The sequence below is a fragment of the Apaloderma vittatum genome, unplaced genomic scaffold, assembly GCF_000703405.1.
Source record: "Apaloderma vittatum isolate BGI_N311 unplaced genomic scaffold, ASM70340v1 scaffold36138, whole genome shotgun sequence".
NCBI lineage: Eukaryota > Metazoa > Chordata > Aves > Trogoniformes > Trogonidae > Apaloderma > Apaloderma vittatum.
This window is the reverse complement of record NW_009731936.1, coordinates 24,090-45,589: the sequence shown is the minus strand read 5'-3', so window position 1 is coordinate 45,589 and position 21,500 is coordinate 24,090. Positions and strand designations below refer to the sequence as shown.

The 21,500-nt window shown below is 39.6% G+C and overlaps 1 protein-coding gene across 1 annotated transcript in view; it reads right to left on the bottom strand.

Annotated features, from left to right (window-relative positions):
• Nucleotides 1–4,225: 4,225 nt before the first annotated feature.
• The window catches only part of ACAP2 (ArfGAP with coiled-coil, ankyrin repeat and PH domains 2), a gene marked incomplete at its 5' end in the record, with an annotated part of 39,615 nt that continues 22,340 nt past the window's right edge, over nucleotides 4,226–21,500 (bottom strand). Inside the window, 13 exons of the mRNA XM_009875360.1 lie at nucleotides 4,226–5,125; nucleotides 9,934–9,995; nucleotides 10,237–10,347; nucleotides 11,358–11,467; nucleotides 11,806–11,993; nucleotides 13,315–13,407; nucleotides 14,225–14,409; nucleotides 15,610–15,704; nucleotides 17,032–17,101; nucleotides 17,319–17,527; nucleotides 17,880–17,985; nucleotides 19,191–19,291; nucleotides 20,475–20,526. Coding sequence (XP_009873662.1) covers nucleotides 5,022–5,125; nucleotides 9,934–9,995; nucleotides 10,237–10,347; nucleotides 11,358–11,467; nucleotides 11,806–11,993; nucleotides 13,315–13,407; nucleotides 14,225–14,409; nucleotides 15,610–15,704; nucleotides 17,032–17,101; nucleotides 17,319–17,527; nucleotides 17,880–17,985; nucleotides 19,191–19,291; nucleotides 20,475–20,526 — 1,486 coding nt within the window. The remainder of the gene's footprint in view (nucleotides 5,126–9,933; nucleotides 9,996–10,236; nucleotides 10,348–11,357; nucleotides 11,468–11,805; nucleotides 11,994–13,314; nucleotides 13,408–14,224; nucleotides 14,410–15,609; nucleotides 15,705–17,031; nucleotides 17,102–17,318; nucleotides 17,528–17,879; nucleotides 17,986–19,190; nucleotides 19,292–20,474; nucleotides 20,527–21,500) is intronic.

Here is a 21,500-nt window from a genome sequence, read left to right as displayed (position 1 = left end):
TCACCTCGTCGGCCAGGGCCGTTTTAGAGCCGGAATGCAGTGCAACATGAACAACCACGTCTGAAATTAAATGATTTGCTCCAGGAACCTGGAAGCCTTTCCAGCTCTCTGGAACAGAATGTGTGGGCTTCCCCCATCGCCCGAGTCCTGCCAGCAAACCATGTCATGACTTTTGCTGGCAGTGACCATCTCCTGCTGGTTTTATTGACATGAAGAGGTAACAGCATGGACAATGAACACTATGCACCTGCAGGAAATGCTCTGCGTTTGCTGCGGTGGGGCCCTGGTTCGTGTGGGTGTGCAGCAAAGTGCGTCCTGCAGTGGCGACAGCCCCGGTAACCCACTGGGCAGGAGCCTCAGGGCAAGAAAGATGGGGAGAACGGCTTTAGCAGGGCATGTTGCAACAGGACAAGTTGTGCGGCGTCCAGCTCTGGAGGCCCCAACACAGGAGGCGGAGCTGTCGGAGCTGCTCGGGTGGTCAGAGGGCTGGAGCCCCTCTCCTCTGGGGCCAGGCCGAGAGAGCCGGGGCTGTTCAGCTGCAGAAGAGAAGGCTACAGGGAAACCTTACCGGAGCCTGCCAGGCCTGGTGGGGCGACAGGAAACCTGGGACAGGACTGGGCACAAGCGTGCGTGGTGACAAGAAGAGGGACGAGGGTTTTAAGCCAGAGCAGGGTAGATTTGGATAGGACATGAGGAAGAAGTTGTTTCCTGTGCAGGTGGTGAGACCCGGGCACAGGCTGCCCAGGGGGGGGGTGGAGCCATCCAGGCTCAGGCTGGATGGGGCTCTGAGCAGCCCCGTCGAGGGGTGAGGTGTCCCTGCTCCCTGCAGGCGGGTGGGACGAGGTGACCTTGAAGGGTCCCTTCCAGCCCAACACACGAGTGTATGATTCTCTGAAGAGAAACAAGAAAATGCTGTCTGCAGAAAGGGCAAGGAAGCATACCAAAGGGGATACACTAAAGTGGCACACGGATCCTTCTCCCCAGTATTGCCTTTTATGGAGTTAAAAATGTGCTTTTATGCAAGCGGGACTGGAAGACAGGTTGGTGATCCACTGCTCAAAGGAGCGGCTCTGACTTAGGAAAGGCATGGACGTGTGAATGGGCAGAGAGGGTAGTTTTCAAAAACGACTCTCAAAATACTTTCAGTGTATTAAATAATTGGAATAAAAGCTTGGTCCTTTTGACAGCATAAAAATATTACGTCTTTCGTACTTAGACATTACTTGTAATTCCAGCAAACGGTCCTTTTATAGTCACTGTCTCATTTGAGATTCTCATGGTCAGGAAGCAGAATAAACATCCACGCTTTAAAACAGATGGCTGCAGAGAAGCACCAAAGTCCTAGAAACATCACAGCCATGCTTACTGTACATTTTTCTTGAAGTCTACAAAGTCTTTGCTCTATCAAGGAGAACTCTCCTAATTTGGACAATGTGTGTACTGGTGTCATACTGCAAAACAGGAGAAACTTCCTCTTTTATGGGAATTTGCTGACAACAGCTGGAAGGTCTGGTTGCATTTTCTAAAACTATTTCAGCTCAGTATATAAACAGATAAATATAAACCCCCCAGAGTGAAAAATGGAGTGTTAACACATGATCCTCTAAGACACTAGCATTAGAAGCCAAAAGGTACAATCCAAAGCTTCTGAAATCAGTGGAAAGAGGGCCACCGATTTCTGACTTGTTGGATTAGGTCTTAATTGGTAAGGACGCTGAAGTCTGCAACGTACTAATGCACAACTGAAACGTGCACTCAGACTGGTGCAGCTTGTGAAAGCAAGAAAAGACTTCTACTCCCTTCACCCAAATTAATGGGAACATATTCCGGCATGTCTAATATAATTCACTGGCATAATTCAGTATGGTATTCAGAAAAAAAGTTTTTATGCACTGTACTGATATTGACATAAAATATGAAACCTTATGAACAACCTATATGAACAGTCAAAACAATACAGACCACTAAGGAGACAGCACAGAGACCATTTTAATCAACATGCAATGTAAATAAATTACACCTCTGAAATCAAGATGCATTAGAATATATGTTGGGCTCCTCAACATTTGTCTTTCCCAGGGACCTTTGAAACACACAATCTGAGTCTGGCTAGGAAAAGTATTACAAAATCTTTCAATGGGCTATCTAGTAAATTACTAAAAATCAATGTACAAAGCTGATTTTAAAACGTGTTAGGAATTTACTGCTTTGTACCTCACTGATTAAGACTTACTATATTTCATACCTACAGAGAAATGCAAAGCTTTCCATTATCTGGCACAGAGTACAAGACGTTAACCCACAATGGAGCCTCACCGTCTGCTATTCTAGTTATACTCAGATTCATACTGTAATAATAATGGAAGTTTCCTAATATTACTGAGCATGAGATTAGCACCTGAGTCAGAAGTCGATACAGAATCCAGATCTTCAGAGCCCTGGCAATAACCATACTTTGTATTACTGACATCTGAATCCTGCGAGTTACAGAGGCCCTGGAGCATGAGCCTGGCAGGAGCTGGTGTGACAGCCCTCGATACAGCTCAGGTAACTTAATGGCGTAAGGTGTTGCTTATCTGCAAAAACGAATAACACGTGTATTGCACCTGGCCTGAAAAACAGCTTTAAGTGAATGCAGTTTATACTGGACACCTTAGCGTACCTGAAAGGACGGGGAATGAGGCTGCAGGACCAGACGTGACATTCCTACTCCCTGAACCACTGAAACTCCAGAGCTCCTGGTGAGTGTAATATAACCCGTGGATCAGGTACGTTATTAGTCCCTTAGCACAGACAGACTCATCCTGTGTCCCACACAAATGAGTCGGGAACACAGCACACGGTTCTGCAGAGCTACAGGGAAGAAACTTTTTTTTGTCTGCGGGAAGTCATCCTGCAAAATTTGTCAAATTTTTCTGGCTAGGATGGAAAACACCACTGGAGATTTGAAGTAAGCATCTTGGACATGTTTGCAGCAGCACGGACCGAGAGAGCGCCTATGCCATGAAGCTTTAGGTAGCAATGCTACAGCCAATCACGCCACGTACTGCCTGTCACATAGGCTGCAAAGGACAAATCTTTAGAAAAACCTATGTCTAAAGTAAATACTATACATAGTCCTATCTTACATTGTCCCGTCTGTACACTGGGAATTTTACTTTCTCTAAGATCTACTAAAATATTCACTGCTGTTAAATACTGTATATTAGGAATTATGTTATAATTTTGCAGAGAGCTATTTAAAAACCAACTACCTAGAAATTACTGCTTATGGGTGATATTCCTAAGTTTCTTATTATTCAGACTAAATGCACTCTTTCAATGGGCAGAATCTGCTTTTCCTAGCATCGTTAGACAACACACAAAGCAAGAACCATTTTGTAAGATTCTTCTGCTTGTAAAAGGAATCTATTGGACAATTCTAAAATGCTTCTAACTTTGCAGTGATAATAATACAGATCTGATGCTTTATTATACATTTGATAAAAAATTATAAAAATTCGAAATGCCTCGTTAAAATTTAACATGCCAGGTCATTTAATTTTACCACAGTTTACAAAACTTTTTTACCCAATTTTGCTTTTCTTAGCCAGCTTAGGGAAAAAACCAATTCATTTACTAAATACATTTAACAGTAGGTTAGCATAATGCCACAGCTATTAGGATTACTAAAAACTCGCACTGATACTATGCTACCTAAAAATTCTCCGTAAGTTGTTCATAGGGCAGACAAATAGAGCATGAAGAATTGGTTTGGGGCTTCAGGTGGTTACTATCTAGGTATTGGATAATCTGACACATAAGCACATATCTACAGACACCACGTCAGCAGAGTGGAGCTCGTTATCAAATAAAGCAAATTGTGTTACAGCCCTCAGAGCACAGCTGGAGACTCTGCTCATTCGTTACTTTGCAAAAACGTGCAGTTTTCTTGTGTGCACTTTAGTTTAGACAACACCTATGCACACACATCTTTGCAGATTATATAAAGGATACTGCTTCCTGATATAAATGACTGATTGCCCTAAATTTAGGGTGGCTGTGCTACATACGAGATATTATAAATTCAGCTTAGGGCTAGCAGTGAGAATAGCGAAAAGAAAAGGTAACAAACAGCTTTCGTGTGACTGTTCTGCATGAACTCCATTGGCTCACTATTTACTTTCATGTCTCAGATTTCAAGTTTTGATCTCAAAATACTACAAACAAACCCCATATCACGTCCAGAAGGATTGAGTTTATTTTTCATGAAAAGTTCCACGTGCCCATTTAAAAATATACTTGCTGCACAGAAAGTTTAATTTAAGATGAAAAAAAAAAAAAAGGGGAAAATAGAGTGGTCTTAGAAGTTTGGTCCTCCAGGATATATAGCCATTGTGACTGACCCGCAGTCACCAGCATAAAGGCCAGCCTGGTGTTAGAGCTTCCATTGTGAAAGAACTTGCAAAAGAGCAGGAGTTACCATGTCTGCTTGTTACTAACCGCTTACCTCTAACCAGCATCAGCGTAGGAACAAGAGAAGCTGTTAAGTTCGAGGCTCACGGATAGAAGAACTCAGTGAGCCATTACCCGATTTCCCTGCCAAACAGTCTCAGAAAATGCAACCCAGACCTTCTTGTCAGAGGCACATTCTTTATGGCAACAGGGAGACAGACGACAGCAGGCGACAGCACACAGCAAAGCTGCTCATCCCGCCGTCCCGAGGCTGCAGCACACACAGCTTTGCTCTGCTAACGGCACGTACGAACCGCAGACAAACTCTGTTCTTGCGCACAGGTACTATTTTATACTGAGCTAGCAGGTATTCTTTTTTTTTTTTTAAAACATTTTCTTCAGCTGCTGAGGTATACGTACTGTAGAACATAAAACAACTCATACATGTTTCCCCAGCTACCACAATCTAAAGCTACATTAGAGTGGTCATTGTATCCAAACTATCTAACAAAATGCATATAATTTGTTCTGTCGAAGTAAAAAAAAGACTTGCACTGTAAAGATCAGGTTCTTTTCCGTCTTGACGCTTAAGACTTCTGGGAATCTGGCTGCTGGAAACGATTTAGCTTCTCTGGGTTATTTGATGCCATTTGAGAAAAGTCACGGAAAATGTCCTGATAAATTTCATCTCCTAGGTAGAAAAGAAAAGGGGAACAGTTTTAAACCTTTGCGATAGTTAATATCATCCACCGTTGCACAAATGCCCTACTGCGCTACTAATTACTGTACAACACTTACTCATGTATAAAGACTGCTTATAGATGGAATGAAGCTGATGTGAATTCTTTTTACTTGCATGCATGTTCTGTAGAAGCAAATTAAACAAAGCCAAACTATACCTGAAATAGTACCTCATAGGCAGCCACACAGAGGAAAGTTCAGAGTTAGAAAGGAAAAATGAAAGCATTTTAAAGCAACGTAAAAAGAAAAGTGTTTATTAGCTATTAAAGAATAAATATCTTGTTTTGGCAAGGAAGTGCTAACCAATATTCTCTTCAGAAAAGTAGAATTATAGCATAAATAAAGATTTACTTTGAAACAGAGGTCAGAAGTCTTACAGCCAGACAGAACTCTCCATGAAAGAAACAATCAGCAAGCAACAGTATAAAAAAAAGCAATCCCAAGTAGAGAAATTATTGTTCATAAATCCTTTTGGTCTATTACTTCAGCAAATATAAGGTTTTACATGCATTACAGAACATTCATTACATCTAATTTTATCTGCAAGAGTGATGATATGTTCCTTAAACGTCTTTAATTTTTTAATTTTATTTTTGTCTTCATCTTTGTGCTGAAACACAACCTGACTACTGGTACATATTCCAAAATGAGGGATGGCAGCAATTTCCACCGGGCCTATCTCCCTCCCCCTCCCGGTGCGCACGGGAAAACACATCCAGGAATGATTATTTCTTGAGTCATTGCCAAGTCATTCTTTTGCCACTCCAAAATGGACATTTTCACATTCTTTCATCTGCTGCAGGATTTTAGGCCTTGAGTTCAGGTTTCATTTTAAAACATTAACCATACCCTATTGCCTTTAGAGGGAATTAAATGCATAAAACATTTGGTCTGGTCAAGAACTATGCAACCACCAAAATTTTACTGTCTTCCCAACACAAATGACCACACAGGACACAGGACCCCAGCACTACCAGTCCTTGCTGACAGCTTGATTAACAGCATGACAAAGCAATCGTCACCAAATCTCTCATCGTGTATGCTGAACACAAAGATTAATTTTTTTCCCAATACGATTGTGGAAGAAAAGTATTATTCCATCACTTTTTTCCAAAGGGTAGTTTTAAAAAAGAGTGGTTTTGTGTTTAAGAGTTTGCACTACAGTGAAAAAGTTACACTGTTTTGTTTTTTTCCCATGTTTTACTGCACATTTTCAGTATTAGAACAATTATTCTTCTGGAGATGAGACTCCATGCATCCGGAAACATTTTCAGGAACGATAACTGACTTTCCATAAATATTTAATAGCCATGGCGCATGGGTTTATATGAAAACGTACAACAAGATTCTCCCCAGCCTTTAAAAGCTAAATACATTCAATACTGCTCAACTAGGAAAAGTCAGTTTAGTGGAATTCCCTTTTGGTTTTCAGATTTAGTTTCAAGTATGCTCTACAGATGAAGCAGGCACAGGACACATTTCATTGTAACAGTTTCTGCTAACTGCTTGCACTGGGAGCTACCACAGAATGAAAGGAGCTGTAATATTCACCAAAAAGAACAGCTACAAAGAGCACAAATCGGAATCAAGCTTGTATGATAAAAGCAATTATGCTTTTAATGCAGAAGTAGGTTCCACAGGTGAACTAGTACTGTAGTTCGCAGTTGCCATATTTGGTTCTTTTAAATTAACTTGAAAGTAAAAACCAAATCTATTTTTGCAAGATACATGGTGGCCCTGTTTTTAGCTCTATTATATAACAAAAATATTACATACAAAAATAGACTAAAATAAAGTGCCCCTTTAAAATCCCTAATACTGTAAACTTTGTAATTATTTTAAAAACCTACTTTATAACTGAATTCTGGAAATTCCCTTTTCTGAGCAATGTTTTCACTAAAGTGCAGATTTTATGTACAAAAATACTCTAACACTGCTTTACCATTTAACACCAGAGTAACTCAAAAGGCACACATCATACATTCAAGGAAGAAAATGTAGCAATACTGATATCAAATCGATAGCAGACATACTGCAGCACCAGAAGATGAGCACTCAAGTATTTATACAAATAACAGTACAATGGTGCATATGGCTTCTACCACCAGAAATGAACTTTTTGCAGAACAAGCTAGTTACAGCTAGTTCCCATGCCAGGAATATTTTGGAAGACCAGCTCTATCTCCCAAAGCAATATATACATTCCCTCAGTAGCTCCAACCAGCCGGGCATATTTCAATTAGAGGTGTTGATGCCATTGGCTACGTTAGTAATTGTTATCAGCTGCATTACTAAAGCAGAGGTACAGGCTGCGGGCTTCACTCTGATGACAGCAAGCTTACACTGTGGTATTTGCCCTCACATAGTTCCCAGCAAACATACAGTTTGTCTTGAGAATCCTTTTTTCTGGAATCATAATTTTGGAAAAGAGGAGTTCTAGAATGAAGGCATGGCAGGTAATGTAAGGTGTGCCTGCGGGGAAAAGGGGCCGCCTCCTCTACGACCACCCAAAGGTGCCGCACCTTGCGGCGGCAGAGCCGGGTTCTGTGCTTACGCTTACACAGTCACACAACCCTTCCAGCAGGCACCAACACTTACACCGCTCAGATGTTTTCTTCAACTTTTAAAAAAGAGACTTCAGCAGGTCAAGAATGAAGGAGAGCAGAGCTGGGCTATGCAAAGGTACAGCACAATCTCCTGGCTGCAACACTGTGCTACAACTTGTGGCCTGAATTTCATACATTTTTCTAACGACACTCTCCCCCTGATTCTGGGCAAGCTCTGTCCTTTGAGGCAGCACTACTTCCCGCTGTCAGTCTCGCCTGCTCACAAGGATCTGACACTATCTGTGAAAGATCTGGATCAGCCTGTATCAACTGCAGTCTCCACACTCTACTGTAATGCAAGGTGATAAAAAGCTCACGATATTTTCAATGAAAGACTTAGCCAGATTTTTATTTCATCCACCTAACTGAAGAACCTGCCTAAAAAAATTTTAAAGTGTCAGAGAAAATTGTCTCCCCCATCTTCAGTTTAAACACTGTCATATTTCCACATAAGTAGTGCCTGTATTTGTTATGAATGAAACATTTCACTAAACACTTGTAATGCTTAGTAACCACCTGAGGCTTTTTGTACAAACTATAGATACATATTTTCTGGTTTATAATAATTTTGTATTTGTGACAGGTCAATTAAATGATCTAAAATAATAATTTATGGTTTAGCACAAGAATTCTTGAATCAAAACACTTATCTTACTTAAAGCAAAGACATTTTACTATTGGAAACTGATTGCAATTATTTCTACCTCTTAAAATACAAATAAGGAGACTTAGAAATACTTGAGTATTTGTTATCCTCAACCTGTCAGTGAGGTGGTATGCATTGTATCAGGAAACAGCTTTACATTCAAATCAGCCAAAACGGCAACAGACTTGTTCAGGCAGCCTGCTGCAGTTTCCGAGTGGGAAATTCTTCCTCTTTTAAGCTCATAATCAAGTATGTACTTTTAAATTATCTGCAGCTCTGCCAGATAAAGCATTTGAATGTCTGAGTTTCTACAGTACTTTTATTTATTTCCTAGAAGATTTGTTTAAAAGTATATTTGAAAAGCATCTATTCTTAAGGAGGATCTAAACAACTTGGGTTTATTTAATAAAGTTCATCTTGGATATTGACATAAAACTCAAAAATGTTGCCCTTTGAGTATATTCCAGCCCCAATCTGGTAAAAAACACAAGCACACACAGTCCTTATGAATCAGTGGAAAATACGTACAGGCTTTATAGGAGTGAGCCAAGAGTACTCAGCACTCAACCTTAAAAATACGGTTTGCTTTTCACTACTGCCAGATCCATCAGTGTGTTTTTAGCTAACCTGGCAATCAAGCGTGCCTTCATTATTGATCACTGCATGAGATTAAATTAGGTTCCTATGGAAGCATACCATAATAGAAGAAAAGGCTTGCAGAAAGACCACATCAGAACATAGGGTAAAGTGAGACTGAGTGCCTGGCAATAAAGTCACTCATATTCATGAAATATAGTTTGTGGGTTTCTTGTACCAGCTGGGCTCAGGTGTCTGCCAATTATCTTGCTTTCCCCCCCCCGCTCCCCAAATCAAATGGTGAGGTACCATGCATACAAAAATACATTCTTAAGAATGACTGCTTTGTTTCTTATTTGTATCTTAACAAATAAATATTTAAAAATAAAGTCTGAGGAAATAACACTTTCCTACTTCTGCCTGGAATTATTTTGAAATAGCTGAGGTACATTTTTACAGGTGTGCAAGCAATTTTTTCTTAAAAAAGAAAAAGAGGACCATTCCACAGGAAGGAGAATGGTATCCTATAATAAGAGGAACTCCTCAACTGTCTCTGAAGAACCCAGATCAGAAGGCTGCTATTAAATAATGTCAGGTAAACCCTGACATTACGTGAACTTCAGCGGAACATCAATAGGAGAAAACTACGGACAACCACCAGCAAAACAGGTTGGTAATGGCTGTAGTAACATATGCTGCTATAATAATGTACTTTAAATACTCTCCCTTTTGGGTCCCCAAAATACTCTGACAAAGTCACACCAGTGAATTTCAATGAAGCTTTAACATATGTCAGTTGTTTATAAAAACGTGATTGTATTAACCTATCTTAACTTTCCCTCAGATCCTAAGAATCTAATTGCAAACTGATAAATTCCTGAATGCACTTTTTGTACTGCATTTCAGTATGATTATTAGTGGAGTATTGACCTGGCTGTCCATAGAGTCCTTCCGATTCACGCATTTCTTCATTCATCCTTGCTAAACGCAACCTATGATTTAGGAAACAAAAACAAACAATATCATCTTTAAAGCACTAAAAGAGATGCAATTCAAGGTGTACAATGCACTCCTGAACCTCATCCCAGTGAGTTCATCTATGGAGAGTGCACTCTGATTTTTCTTTGGCTCTCCCTGTTTTCATGTTAAGGAATTTTGACATTTCTTCTATTTGTGACTTGAAATAGATCAGGAAAACCTGTTACCCAGTCAAAAGCAGAACATAACACTTACAATGTTACAATATCTGCATTTGCAGCTTCTACTGCTATACTCAATGGATCTTTCCCATCTTCATCAGTCGCATGCTGGTTTGCTCCTCGTTTTAGGAATAAACACACTTGTCTGTTTAAGAAAAAAGTATTTAAGAATAATTTTCACAACAATAAACAAAGAAAAGCAAATAAATTCAAGCTGGATGCAACGTAGTTGGCTTAAGTTGTCAAAAGTCTCTCGAACATATCAAAGCTCCGCTGTTCGTCTAGAACAACTAAGATGTTACAGTAAGCAAAGCCTTTAATTATTTAATCCACATTAGATAGTCTAACTGAAACCATGCGAGTGCTGCAAGGAGTTGAACCCTTCAGAAGCAAGACTCTACCTTCCTCTATCATCTTAGGTGGCAGAACCAAAAAACCTTACCCCTTTTCCCACGACAGACAAGAACCACTGTGCAGGATAAATCAATACAGGAAAGAATACAGTTCACAGGTGCCTGATTTACCCAACAGAAACCGATCTCATTTTTCCCTGCTATTATAATTCTTCATCTTTAGAAACAGTGCGCACTGACTAACCTTACATTCTTAAAATCTCCCAAGTTGTTGCACTCTATTTAGAATCCATACATGCAAAGAGTTGGGGCACTACCAACCAGTTTATTGTGTGCTCATTTGAACTGAGCTAGTATGGGATTTCAGTTAAAACCCACGATTCCAAAATTCAAGATGTAATGCATTACATTTTGAAATGAGATTCACACTCAGTGCAACACATGTGGGATGAGTCAAAAAAAGCCTTGGTTGTCACACCCCACTATTTCTCCTATTTGTATCTTATTTCTTAAGAAAACGAGAAAAATCTCATGAGTCTTCATCAAAAGTACACGTGATTTTAAAGCATTATTAAATATGTATTTTTACAAAAACGGACCAAAGTGTGTTTACAGGTGTATGTTTTGCTAGTGGAATAGACTGCTAACTCAACATGTTATCTCCTCTCTCACCATGGAACATGAAAAAATCCCCCAGATCACCTGAAACATATTAAAATGCCAAATACTTGGGCAAATGAAGTTTCACATGAACAACTATAGCAAAGGATGGCCATTTACAAATTCTGGAGCAGTGAGTTACCCGGTGTGTCCCAGAACTGTAGCGTGGTGCAGGGGTCCTCTTCCTTTCATGTCCCTGATGTTCACGTTGGCCCCATTCTGCAGCAAAAATTCACATGTAACCAACGAACCCTACGGAATAAAAGCAAAGAAACAATTCAGCACCAGATCTCCAGAATAAGAGCCAAACTTGTTCTGCCTTCTCACCAAGCCACGCAGCAAAGGGAAAAAAAAGGGATTTGCATCCGTATCAAATCTAAATGCTACTAGGTTATGTAATTCCAAAACAAAGCACTAATGGGAAAAAACCAGTTCAGAAACAACTTTGAGAGAACGTCGTAAAGACAACTTCAGCCTCACACTGTCATTCACCAGTGAAGCGAGCAGTTCCAATGGAACAGTGACACAGCAATATCCCTATTATTTCCCTTCCCCTCCTCCCACATCAGCCAGTGCTGCTTATCACATACCCCTCGCACTGCCTGGATGAGCGGTGTTGCTTTGTTTTCCTCTACATTGACCCAGTTTACTTCAGCTCCATGGGCCAGTGCTTCTGCCATGTCGGGAAGATTCTTCTCAAAGGCAGCTCGATACAGCTGCAGTCCCGGACTCTGCTGTTTGGAGTCACCAAACACAGAAGACTCTTGCTTGTCTACTTCTGAAAAGAAAAAAAATAATAAAAAAAGCTTATCTAATCCCTGTTTCTACAAGGGACCTCCTGGAATGTTGACCAAAAGTGTGACTTCTCTGGCATGAGGTAGCTGAGGTTTTCCAGAATGCTGGGCACTGTTGGCCCATTCTGCCAGAAGTCACAGATGCCTTTAGCTTCATCCAGCATTCAGTTACGGCCACTTCACAGAAGTAATACTGCCCAGAAAATAATATCTCCCCATCACTAGCATGTGTGAATATCTTTCAATCTACATATTCCATGCCATTACTAAGAAATTATTTTAGGTTAGATATGTCTTTTATACTATACTGCAAGATACAAATAAAAATAATTTCCTGCAGCGATGTAGTCATACAAATGCATCTTTATTCGTAACAGCTTGATATACCTGAATATGAGGCTAATACTGTTCTGACCTAGTTTTTGTTAAAAGATACCACTGTCATTTACCAATTACTTGCTATGGCTATTATATTTGGGACTAAAGCATAATCTTTCTTTTCATCCCAGTAAGAGCTATATAGAGTGAAGTCTGGAAGATAAAGGCATGGGGGTTTTATATTAAAAGCTTGCATGAGTTACAGCATCATAAGTGTTTCTACAGTGTAGTCAAAGAAAGGATCCAAGCCACATGCTGCTTCCCTACAAACCACAGCTCTGAACTACTGGACTTAAAATAGTACCTCAGAAGAGAGCTTTGACGTAGAAGAAAAAATTTGCTTTAAAAATAAATGCTTTTGGATATTTTGACAAGCCATACTCAATACATCTGTCAGGCCAGGATGGTAATATTAGTTAGCAAATAATTTCATCAATCAATTTATAAAACTTTGTGCCAAGAGGAGGGTAATGTTGAAAGACATGGTCAATTCCACGTAAGCAGAAAATAGAACAATTAAGCAAGAATGCTTAAATAACACATAAAAGCCCACTATCTGTGACTTACAGAAATTCTGTCTCCAAGGACTTAACTATTTATAAAAGGATTATGCATTTTTGTGGAGACTCAACTGTATCAGAATGCAGCCTTGCTCTCTGTGCAAAACACCAAAGCTCTGGCTCAGTATCATCTGACTGGGAAAAACAAAGTTCTCCAAACTCGTTTAGAAGGATTCAATGTCATTCTCGCTACCAAGCCTGGAGGACAGAAAGGCCACTGGAGCAATCATTTCCCTTGTTAAAAATGTTTCAGCAGACCAGCACAGAGGGAGATAGGAATTGTATCACCAAGTATTACTCTGTTTTAGAAGAACACGCTACCAAGAAGCGATTAAATTTTCATCCTAAAGCGCAGAGCCTAACGCACCTGGTTCGTACAAACTGTTAGCTGACACAGTAGAGGCAAGGTGTTCCCTGCTGTCATCAGCACTCTGCTGGATCCCACTGTCACTGCTCCGTACTGTTTTGGGGAGAAACTATAATTACTACGCAGACCATAAGATACCTGTTCTTCACAGATACCATGATAATAAAGCAAGCTCTTATACTTGGTCCTGAATACATTTTTTTTAAAATGACCAGTAAATATTCAGTAGTCTTACTGCATCCACAGTGAAATATGAAGTCACATATTTCAACCATAGCATTTATGATTATAGTAAATGTCAAAGATTATTAGAAAGGAAAAGATCAGGATAAGTAAAAAAGCTTAAATTATTTCATGAAAAAACTAAGCAATGCAGTAGCCTGGGAACAGAATAAGGCAGGGAGATGACCACAACACACAGTGGATCACTAGTGCAAATACTGAACATGCCACAGCTGTAGTACTTACTACTACGTAGTTTTGAAGAGGTATCAAAGTAGGAGAAGAGTGAATCTAGTTCATCAGGACAGAACAGAGACTCCCGTCTCGCCTCGTCGCTACTTACAGCAACCGCTGGGACATGCAAGTTAGCAAAGCACAAAGCAGGCAGTAAGGAAGGGACAGGGCAGGAAAGATCATTATTGGAAAAATTAAGAAGGATGAAAATAAGGAGGAAAGAAGGTATTAATATGTTTCTGAATGATAAGTATCCCCACTCCAAATTCTTCCCCAGCTAAAAATGCACATCTCTGAACCAGCCTTTTCTCCCCTATACTTCTGAACTAGGTTACATCCCATTAAAAGACAGATTCCGGTTTCTCTGCATGAGACAGGAAATCAATTAATACAAAAATATCTCATTTTTAAAAGAACACATGTAATATGGCTAAGGAGAGAAGCGTGTAAATACCTTTTTGGGATGCTGCACCTTGTTCCCCTGCCAAATTGGATTTTTCAGGACCACTGTGCCTTTTGTCTTCCTGACTTTGAGGCAAAACTTTTGTTCCAGATTCAGGCAGAGATACTGGCGCAGGCTGCTTCTCTACAAACTTTCTTTCCACATATTTTGCTCTGATGTAAGCCTCCTTCTCCTGTCTGTCACATACAAAACTCCTGGAGTTAGTAAGCTAATATTTTAGTATTTTCAAGTATTAGAAGAACATCTATTCCATACAAAAGCCAGTAAACAAAACTGTAGTTTGGTATTGCACGTAAGACACGCTTACAGCACACTTTCAGAAAAATGAAAAGCACGCTAACTCTTTCTGGATTCTTGATTAAATTTTGCTTAAGGCTCAAAAGAAAGTAATTTTGTGAAGTTCATGTATGTGTATTATCTTTCAGGCAGAGACTTTAGAATGTGCTATGTGGAAGAAATAAGCATTAGTTACTGTATGTTACTTCTTGGTATTAATCCTTTTTAAGTTTTACGTTAATAATCAATTAATTTAGCATATATTTAGTTTCTTAAGTAAGTATGAATTGCAACATTTGTTAAAGGAACATCGAGATTGCACAAGAGAACAATAACCAGCCTCAGGCAGGCACAGCCACTAGGTTCCATAATGCACACTGAAATATTTCTTCTTGTAACCTGAGGTTATTTTAAGACACACACACCAGTTGTGACAAACTGATGAAAGGGGCTGTAAAAGTATCACTACTGAAACTGCTGAAAGGCAGTTACCACTAGAAAGAATTATCTAGCAAATCTCCTATGTTATTTATATTACTATCATTTCCAAAGTGCCAACACTTTACAAAACACTGTTTTCTATACCATAAAAGTGTCTGACAGCTAGCAGCACTATGTTCAAACACAAATTAGCATCAGAGAACTGGAAGGCAGGAGTACAATCACTAGAAGGTTGCTATAAAGCAGCAGAGCTCATGTACAAGATAGGCAGAAAGAAGAGAGTATTCTGGGGAAATGGGGGAACAAAAGTCAAACTGGAGAACAGAGCCACTGTCAACAAAAGGCACAGCCACAGGCTGCTTCCCACAGCACCCGCAGAGCAAGTGCCGCGGGCGGAGTTGGCACAGAGCAGGCAGGAAACCAAATCAGCAAGGAGGGAGGTGAGATCAGAAAATGAAGAAGAGAAGCCAAGAGACCAACAGAATGAATATCCAGTGAAGACAGCGAGAAAAGGGGGAGAGCAAAACATACTGGTGATCAGGGGAAACAGATTCAATCAAGAGAAGCGTTATGCAGGTAACTGGCAGCATCTTTTAAAGCCAAAGGCTGAAGGAAGCAACATGAAAAGGAAGTGAGAGGCACTACCAGTAAACTACTACCTTTGGCTTCCAGGTTGTGGCTTCTTCACTCCCACTTTTTCCAACTTTGCTTCATATATTCTATTTATAACATCATTTCCCAATTCACACATAAGCTATGAGGCAAAATAAATAAATTCAAACACAGTTGCAGAAGGCTTTATCTAGCTATTTAGTTTTTAACCTCAGTCTAATCTGACAACTCAGTATTTGCACGTAAGTACACTTACAGAAATAAACACGGGTTTATATGATGATAATGAAATAATCAGTGAATAGAGAGACCAAATTCTGAGATAGCAAAGAATACCATCACTTTTTTTTCCAGTGTCATTCCCTTCTAAAAATGGATGGCAAACATGACCGTCTGTCATTCAAGAATTTTTTTGTGCAATCAGAATGACACCTGCAGGCCTCATTAACTAGGGTACCACCAGCTTTGCCAGTAGCTCCTCTTATCCCATCGGCAAGAGACAATTCAATCAATTCTGTTCCATCTTGTCCAACACACATTTTTCTAAGCCATAATCTGTTCTGTCTACAGGAAAAGATCAAACACAAAAAACAGTCTGCAGATACTACTTCAAGGAGAATTTGGCCCATAAAGTCCAGCTTACTGACAGCAACGAACAGACTTCTTGCTTTGAACACCAGGTAGAGAATATTCAGCTCTGGTATTTACAAGAACAGGACAAAGGGTGTAGTTTTGGCAACTTTTGTTTTCTTCCTCAGCATGAACACACTGATATTAAAATTATTTAAGGTCAAACCACAAGAAAAGCACCCCTCCTCACATTGTGTTTCAATTGTTCAGAACAGAGAAGCAATACCTAAGAACTAGAACTTTACAGCTAGAAACGAATGCTTTGCATCAGTTATCCACTCGCACACATGCATCCATGCTGAGGTGCTATTTCAGTATTTCAATGTCATATGATTTTCATAACCATGCTTCAAGCTAGAATTTTGGCACACAAACAGTACACAAGAGCAGTTGCATGAGTGTTCTCCTACAAGCCAGCAAGAGTACAAAATCAAGATCTCACTGTAAGAGCTGGCATTTGAATTTTCAAGTGTGCTTTAGGCTGATACAGCAATTCCAAAGTCTTTACAGTTTTACAAAGTTTTACTACTGGTCTGTAAACAGACTTCCCTTTTCATAAGTTGAAAATATCAGCAGAAATGTATGACTCAAAGGGCATTGTGAACCTGAAGGTGTCCTAAGGTGTTCTGACTCACAAGTTTGCAAGAAAAATGACTGCTGCTACTGCATGTGTTATATGCAGCTGTGACCTAAAACCCAAACACAACTATAAACATTTTCTACTCAAAAAAGCAAGACGCGCACTAGGTACAAATGCAAGCGTTTCCTCTCTGATGCAGAGGTTTTAGAACAGCAATCTACATACCAAACAGTAACTTGCTTTAAAAATACTATCATACCTTTAGAAGTTCAGGTTCCCATGAATCCAGCGTTAAAGATCTTACTTTTGAGAAGTGGACTCCCAAGCTCCTAAACAGCACAAAAATAATATTAAACTGTAACTACGTGCTGTGTCTTATCTCAGACAGCTTTACCATTAATTTATGCAAATAAAGCAGCTACCTTCATTTTGTTCACAAAGAGGGGTCTCTAATCTCACTCCAACATATATCTGAAGAGGCAAATGCCGCCCTTCCTAACTAAATGAGTGCACAAACGAAAAGACAGGTCTGGAGAGTTCCCTAACCTGTGGATACCAGAGCACTCGATGCACAGTGTGATGCCCAGGTTGATACTGGCCCAGCGCGGATCTGCCAAACCACAGTCACAGCAGGCAGCGTTACCAGGAATACACTGAACTCGCTGGAGAGCACTGTCTCCCTTTAACAACTTCTCTTTCGTCTCACTCCCAGATTCTAGGCTTCCAGTAGAAGGGGATGATTTCTTTTCCTGTTTCTAAAAACAAAAGAAAGGAAACAAATAAATCAGAGACACACTAAATTAAAGAAATAAAAGTCCTACAGATACTGACTATGAGCTAGAATTCTAGAAAAATAACTTCTGCATTTAAGACCAAGGAAAGCCAGAGAACTGAAAAAAATCTCATCAAAAATAGAGGCCAAAGTAACATCAGTAAAACAGAATGGAAGATAGATTAGATATAAATCAGTCTTCAAAATTTCATTGCATGTCCACTGGAAGACAGCCAATGGATTCTTTTTTCTTCCCCTCATGAAAAGAGGTTTTCTCTACTTTTAACTTGCAGGAGCTAAAGGCAGGGGGTAGTTTGGATGGTTTTTAAACTCACCTCAGATTCATCCCCTTTCTCTCTGTACGCTGTAGCGATACTGGTCTGAACAGCCTTAATCCATGCCTGCCGCAGCTTTTCCGAGTCAGCCTGCAGCATGCAGCTCCTGTGACAAATCACACGTGTGCTCAGATTCAGAGACTGACCAGGCAGCTAACATCAAACACCACACTGTTCAGTAAATTACAGACTCTTGAGAAAGTTTCTTCCTACTGCCACAGGTACATTGTTCAGTAGCATCACCTAATGAACCCACTTATTTAACAAAGCAGCGGAGCCTTTATGAACTGTAAACTCCTGGTTTCAAAAGTATTTGCGGGTAACGCTAAAACATAGATATGACTCTTCAAACAACCCAGAGAATGGTTTAGCTTCCCATTACCTTTCTTACTCTGAATTTTTCATTCTATATCCTCACATGAAATTTACCTCCATGACTAATTACACAAGATACAGGTTTCAATCCTTAAAAACAGTTTCATTCACTGAGATCGAGAGAAATAAAGAGAAAATAATTTTGAAGCTCCCTGACAAACAATGAAATACTTTTCAATCTAACAGTCAAAATAAACAGGTCATGAAGTATAAAACTGCTCCAATACTTACGGAGCAGGCAAGCAGGAGCAAAATGTATGTTAAAGTGAACCACAACTGAGGATGCAAACATTAGTACAGCAATTTATTAAGAAGAGAAACTTAAGCAGGAGTGGGGAGTGTAGAGAACATTCAAACCTAAAAGCAGGTTGACCTTACAAGGAAAATTTAAAATACGGCCACACCTGGAAATCATTAATGAGAAATTTATGTCCGGCCCTTGCTGCAGCAGGATGGCCTTATTTCTCCAGACACAACCAATACAGTGTGCACCGCCAGAGCTGAAAAAGTATTTATATTTCATAGTTTCTCTTAGTGCATTCTGAAATGGAATTCAACACTGAGATAATAACTTAGTAATATGTTTCTGTCTCATCACACCAATCAGAAATCTGGAGAAACTGAGTTTTATTTTCTATGTTACTAAGCAGCCTGACAGTATCAACTACTATTGAAGCTGTAACAGCTCCATAACCACAAGCCATCTATGTGCAAAGCACAAGAATGTACGTTCATTTTAATGCCAAAAGTAAAGTAAATACTAAGAAGACTTCTCACAGCACCACTTGCTCTTAGCCAAAATTTCAGAGAACAGAATTGTTCAGATACTTTCTCTCATTTAATTTATCCCAAGAGAAACATTCATCTTGCATTTCAAGACAACTGAATGTAATTTTTTTTTTTTTACATAGGTCATGCTCCATCACTTCTGCTTACTTTGTGGGAGAAACCACCTCAAAACAGAAACGTCTTTCTATGTCTTCACAGTGTTTAACTGTGCAAAGCCGCAAGTCTTCAACGACTACTGTGGGATTATCCTAATAGACAAAAATTAACAAAAAAAAGTCACATAAAGGAAATACAATAAAGCTGCTAATAATCTCAAATTATTTATAATTTAATTCTATGTGCTTGTTTACACATATTTTTTTCTCCAAAAATAAAATTCTGAATAGGTGGAATCAGAGATACTTAGTAGGAAACATATAGGTAAGTTTTAACGTTTAGTTATATTTAATGAAAATTTAATACAAACTTCGGAGAATTCCTTCTTACCTACAATTCAATCTACTAAGCAATCAACACCTTAAATTTAAAAAACAGTATTCCAGATACTTTCTAAGAGATGCAATTAACTCACAAATAAACCACAAAGATTATACCCAAATCAGCAGTATTAGAAGCACCAAGCATAAAACCCAGAAACTTGATACAGTGGTTTGAAAACTTGACTCGATTCACGCAAAGGCTATTCTAAGCTAAAGGTGCTCCAACTCAACTGCTTCCTTTCTACCTACACCAGTGAATACACTTGATTTAACAATGTCAGTTAACAAAGACTATCCTCTGAACCTGGTCCGTTAACACTGAAGAGAAATTAATAGCCATCAGCTTTTTCCCATTCCCTCCCCATCTCCACACAGTTCTCTATTTTCCAACCTGGAGAACAGTTACAGCGACGTGGTGCAAATCGCGTTCCAGAGCAGTGACCCGAGGAGCTCAGGTGGAGCCGGAGGCCGGAGGAGCGGTGGCCGGAGAAGGTGCTGCTGCCTCCAGCAAAACCCCAGATGCTGACTGCTGAGCCACCTCACACTGTCACTACTGAATACATCCCTGAGCATTTCTTAACAGGCATTTTCACACCTTCCTCCCTTCGCCTCCTTCTGTCCCCAACTGCTGAATTGGGGGTGTGAATCCAGAAAGGAAGAGGGGGGTTCAGCATGACTGCGCAGAGAACAGGCGGAACATCCCTCCAGCCAGTACCAGCCTTTTGGGACCTGTAACTTTTAAGGCTCTTCATAAACCTTCTCTGCAACAAGGGAGAAAACTTCTCCAAAGGGAGAAACTGTTTTCCAAAGGGAGAAACGACTTTAGAAAAGGGGTTGGGTTGTGGAAGACCGCACGGGATGCCAGTCACGGCACTGATTCTCCCTCCCCTGAGCAACCAGGAAAACCATCACCCACACCCCAAACTCTCCCAGTCCGGTTGTTGGTACCTACCTTAAATTTCTTCTGGTAGACGAGTTGGTTATTTTGGATTGAGAACCAGCGCCTATTCAAATGAAGAGACATCCAGAGAATACATCACTGATTTCCAGTGCTTATTTGACTAGAATGTGCTAAAAGACAGTCTGCAGAGAGACTGCGTAAAAGAATTCAAAGTAATGCCACAGTCAGTTTTGGCAAGTGTTTCGTGAGAATAAGGAAAAGAGGGAAAGCAGAGACAAAACAGAAGAGGAAGCAATGTTCAAATAATCTGAGTCCTAAACAAACACATTCACGTTAGGACATTAGTTAAGCTATCACACACCAGCAATTTTCAAAAGAACATTTACTGCTGTATTTTAGCAGGAAGCTATGATTTTAAGTAGTTGTTTGATATAACATAAAAATCAGATAGTCTGAATAATAAAAATACTTAACCTATTAAGCTACTCACTCCTGAAATACTTTTGAGAGTAGAACTAAGAAATAACTTACTAAGGCACTAAAAATCTACAATGTTGCCATTTCAAGCAGGTTTAATGTCAATCTGTATTTGGCATTTCTTAAAATTTTAGATACTGAAATAAAAAACGGCTGCATATAAAACCAAAGCAAAACAAATTAAGATGTTTTAAGTAGGATTCTAGCTTAAGTCTCAGCTTTGTAGGAAAAGATCAAATGAAAGATTTAATGAAGGCATCCTAATAAAACCCCAAAGATAACATAACACTGACAAATCCTCTGAATTATATCTTCCCTTGTCAAACTCACTGTTCAGGTGTGATACAATTCACAGAGACTAGCAGGACCATTTGTATTTTTAAAAAAATTACGAGCATCTCAGATCTCTCACAACTCTGTTTGATCAGACCACTGAATATTAAAAAAAAAAAGCAGAAATACAACCATCCCTTTCTAGCTCCTCTGGGGATGCACAAAACAAAAGCTAACCAATCATCACTGGTTCGGAACTGTAAAAAAATGAAAGGTCCTGCAGTGAAATTTACACTTTTTTCATTCTGTTCAGGCTTATAGGGTGAA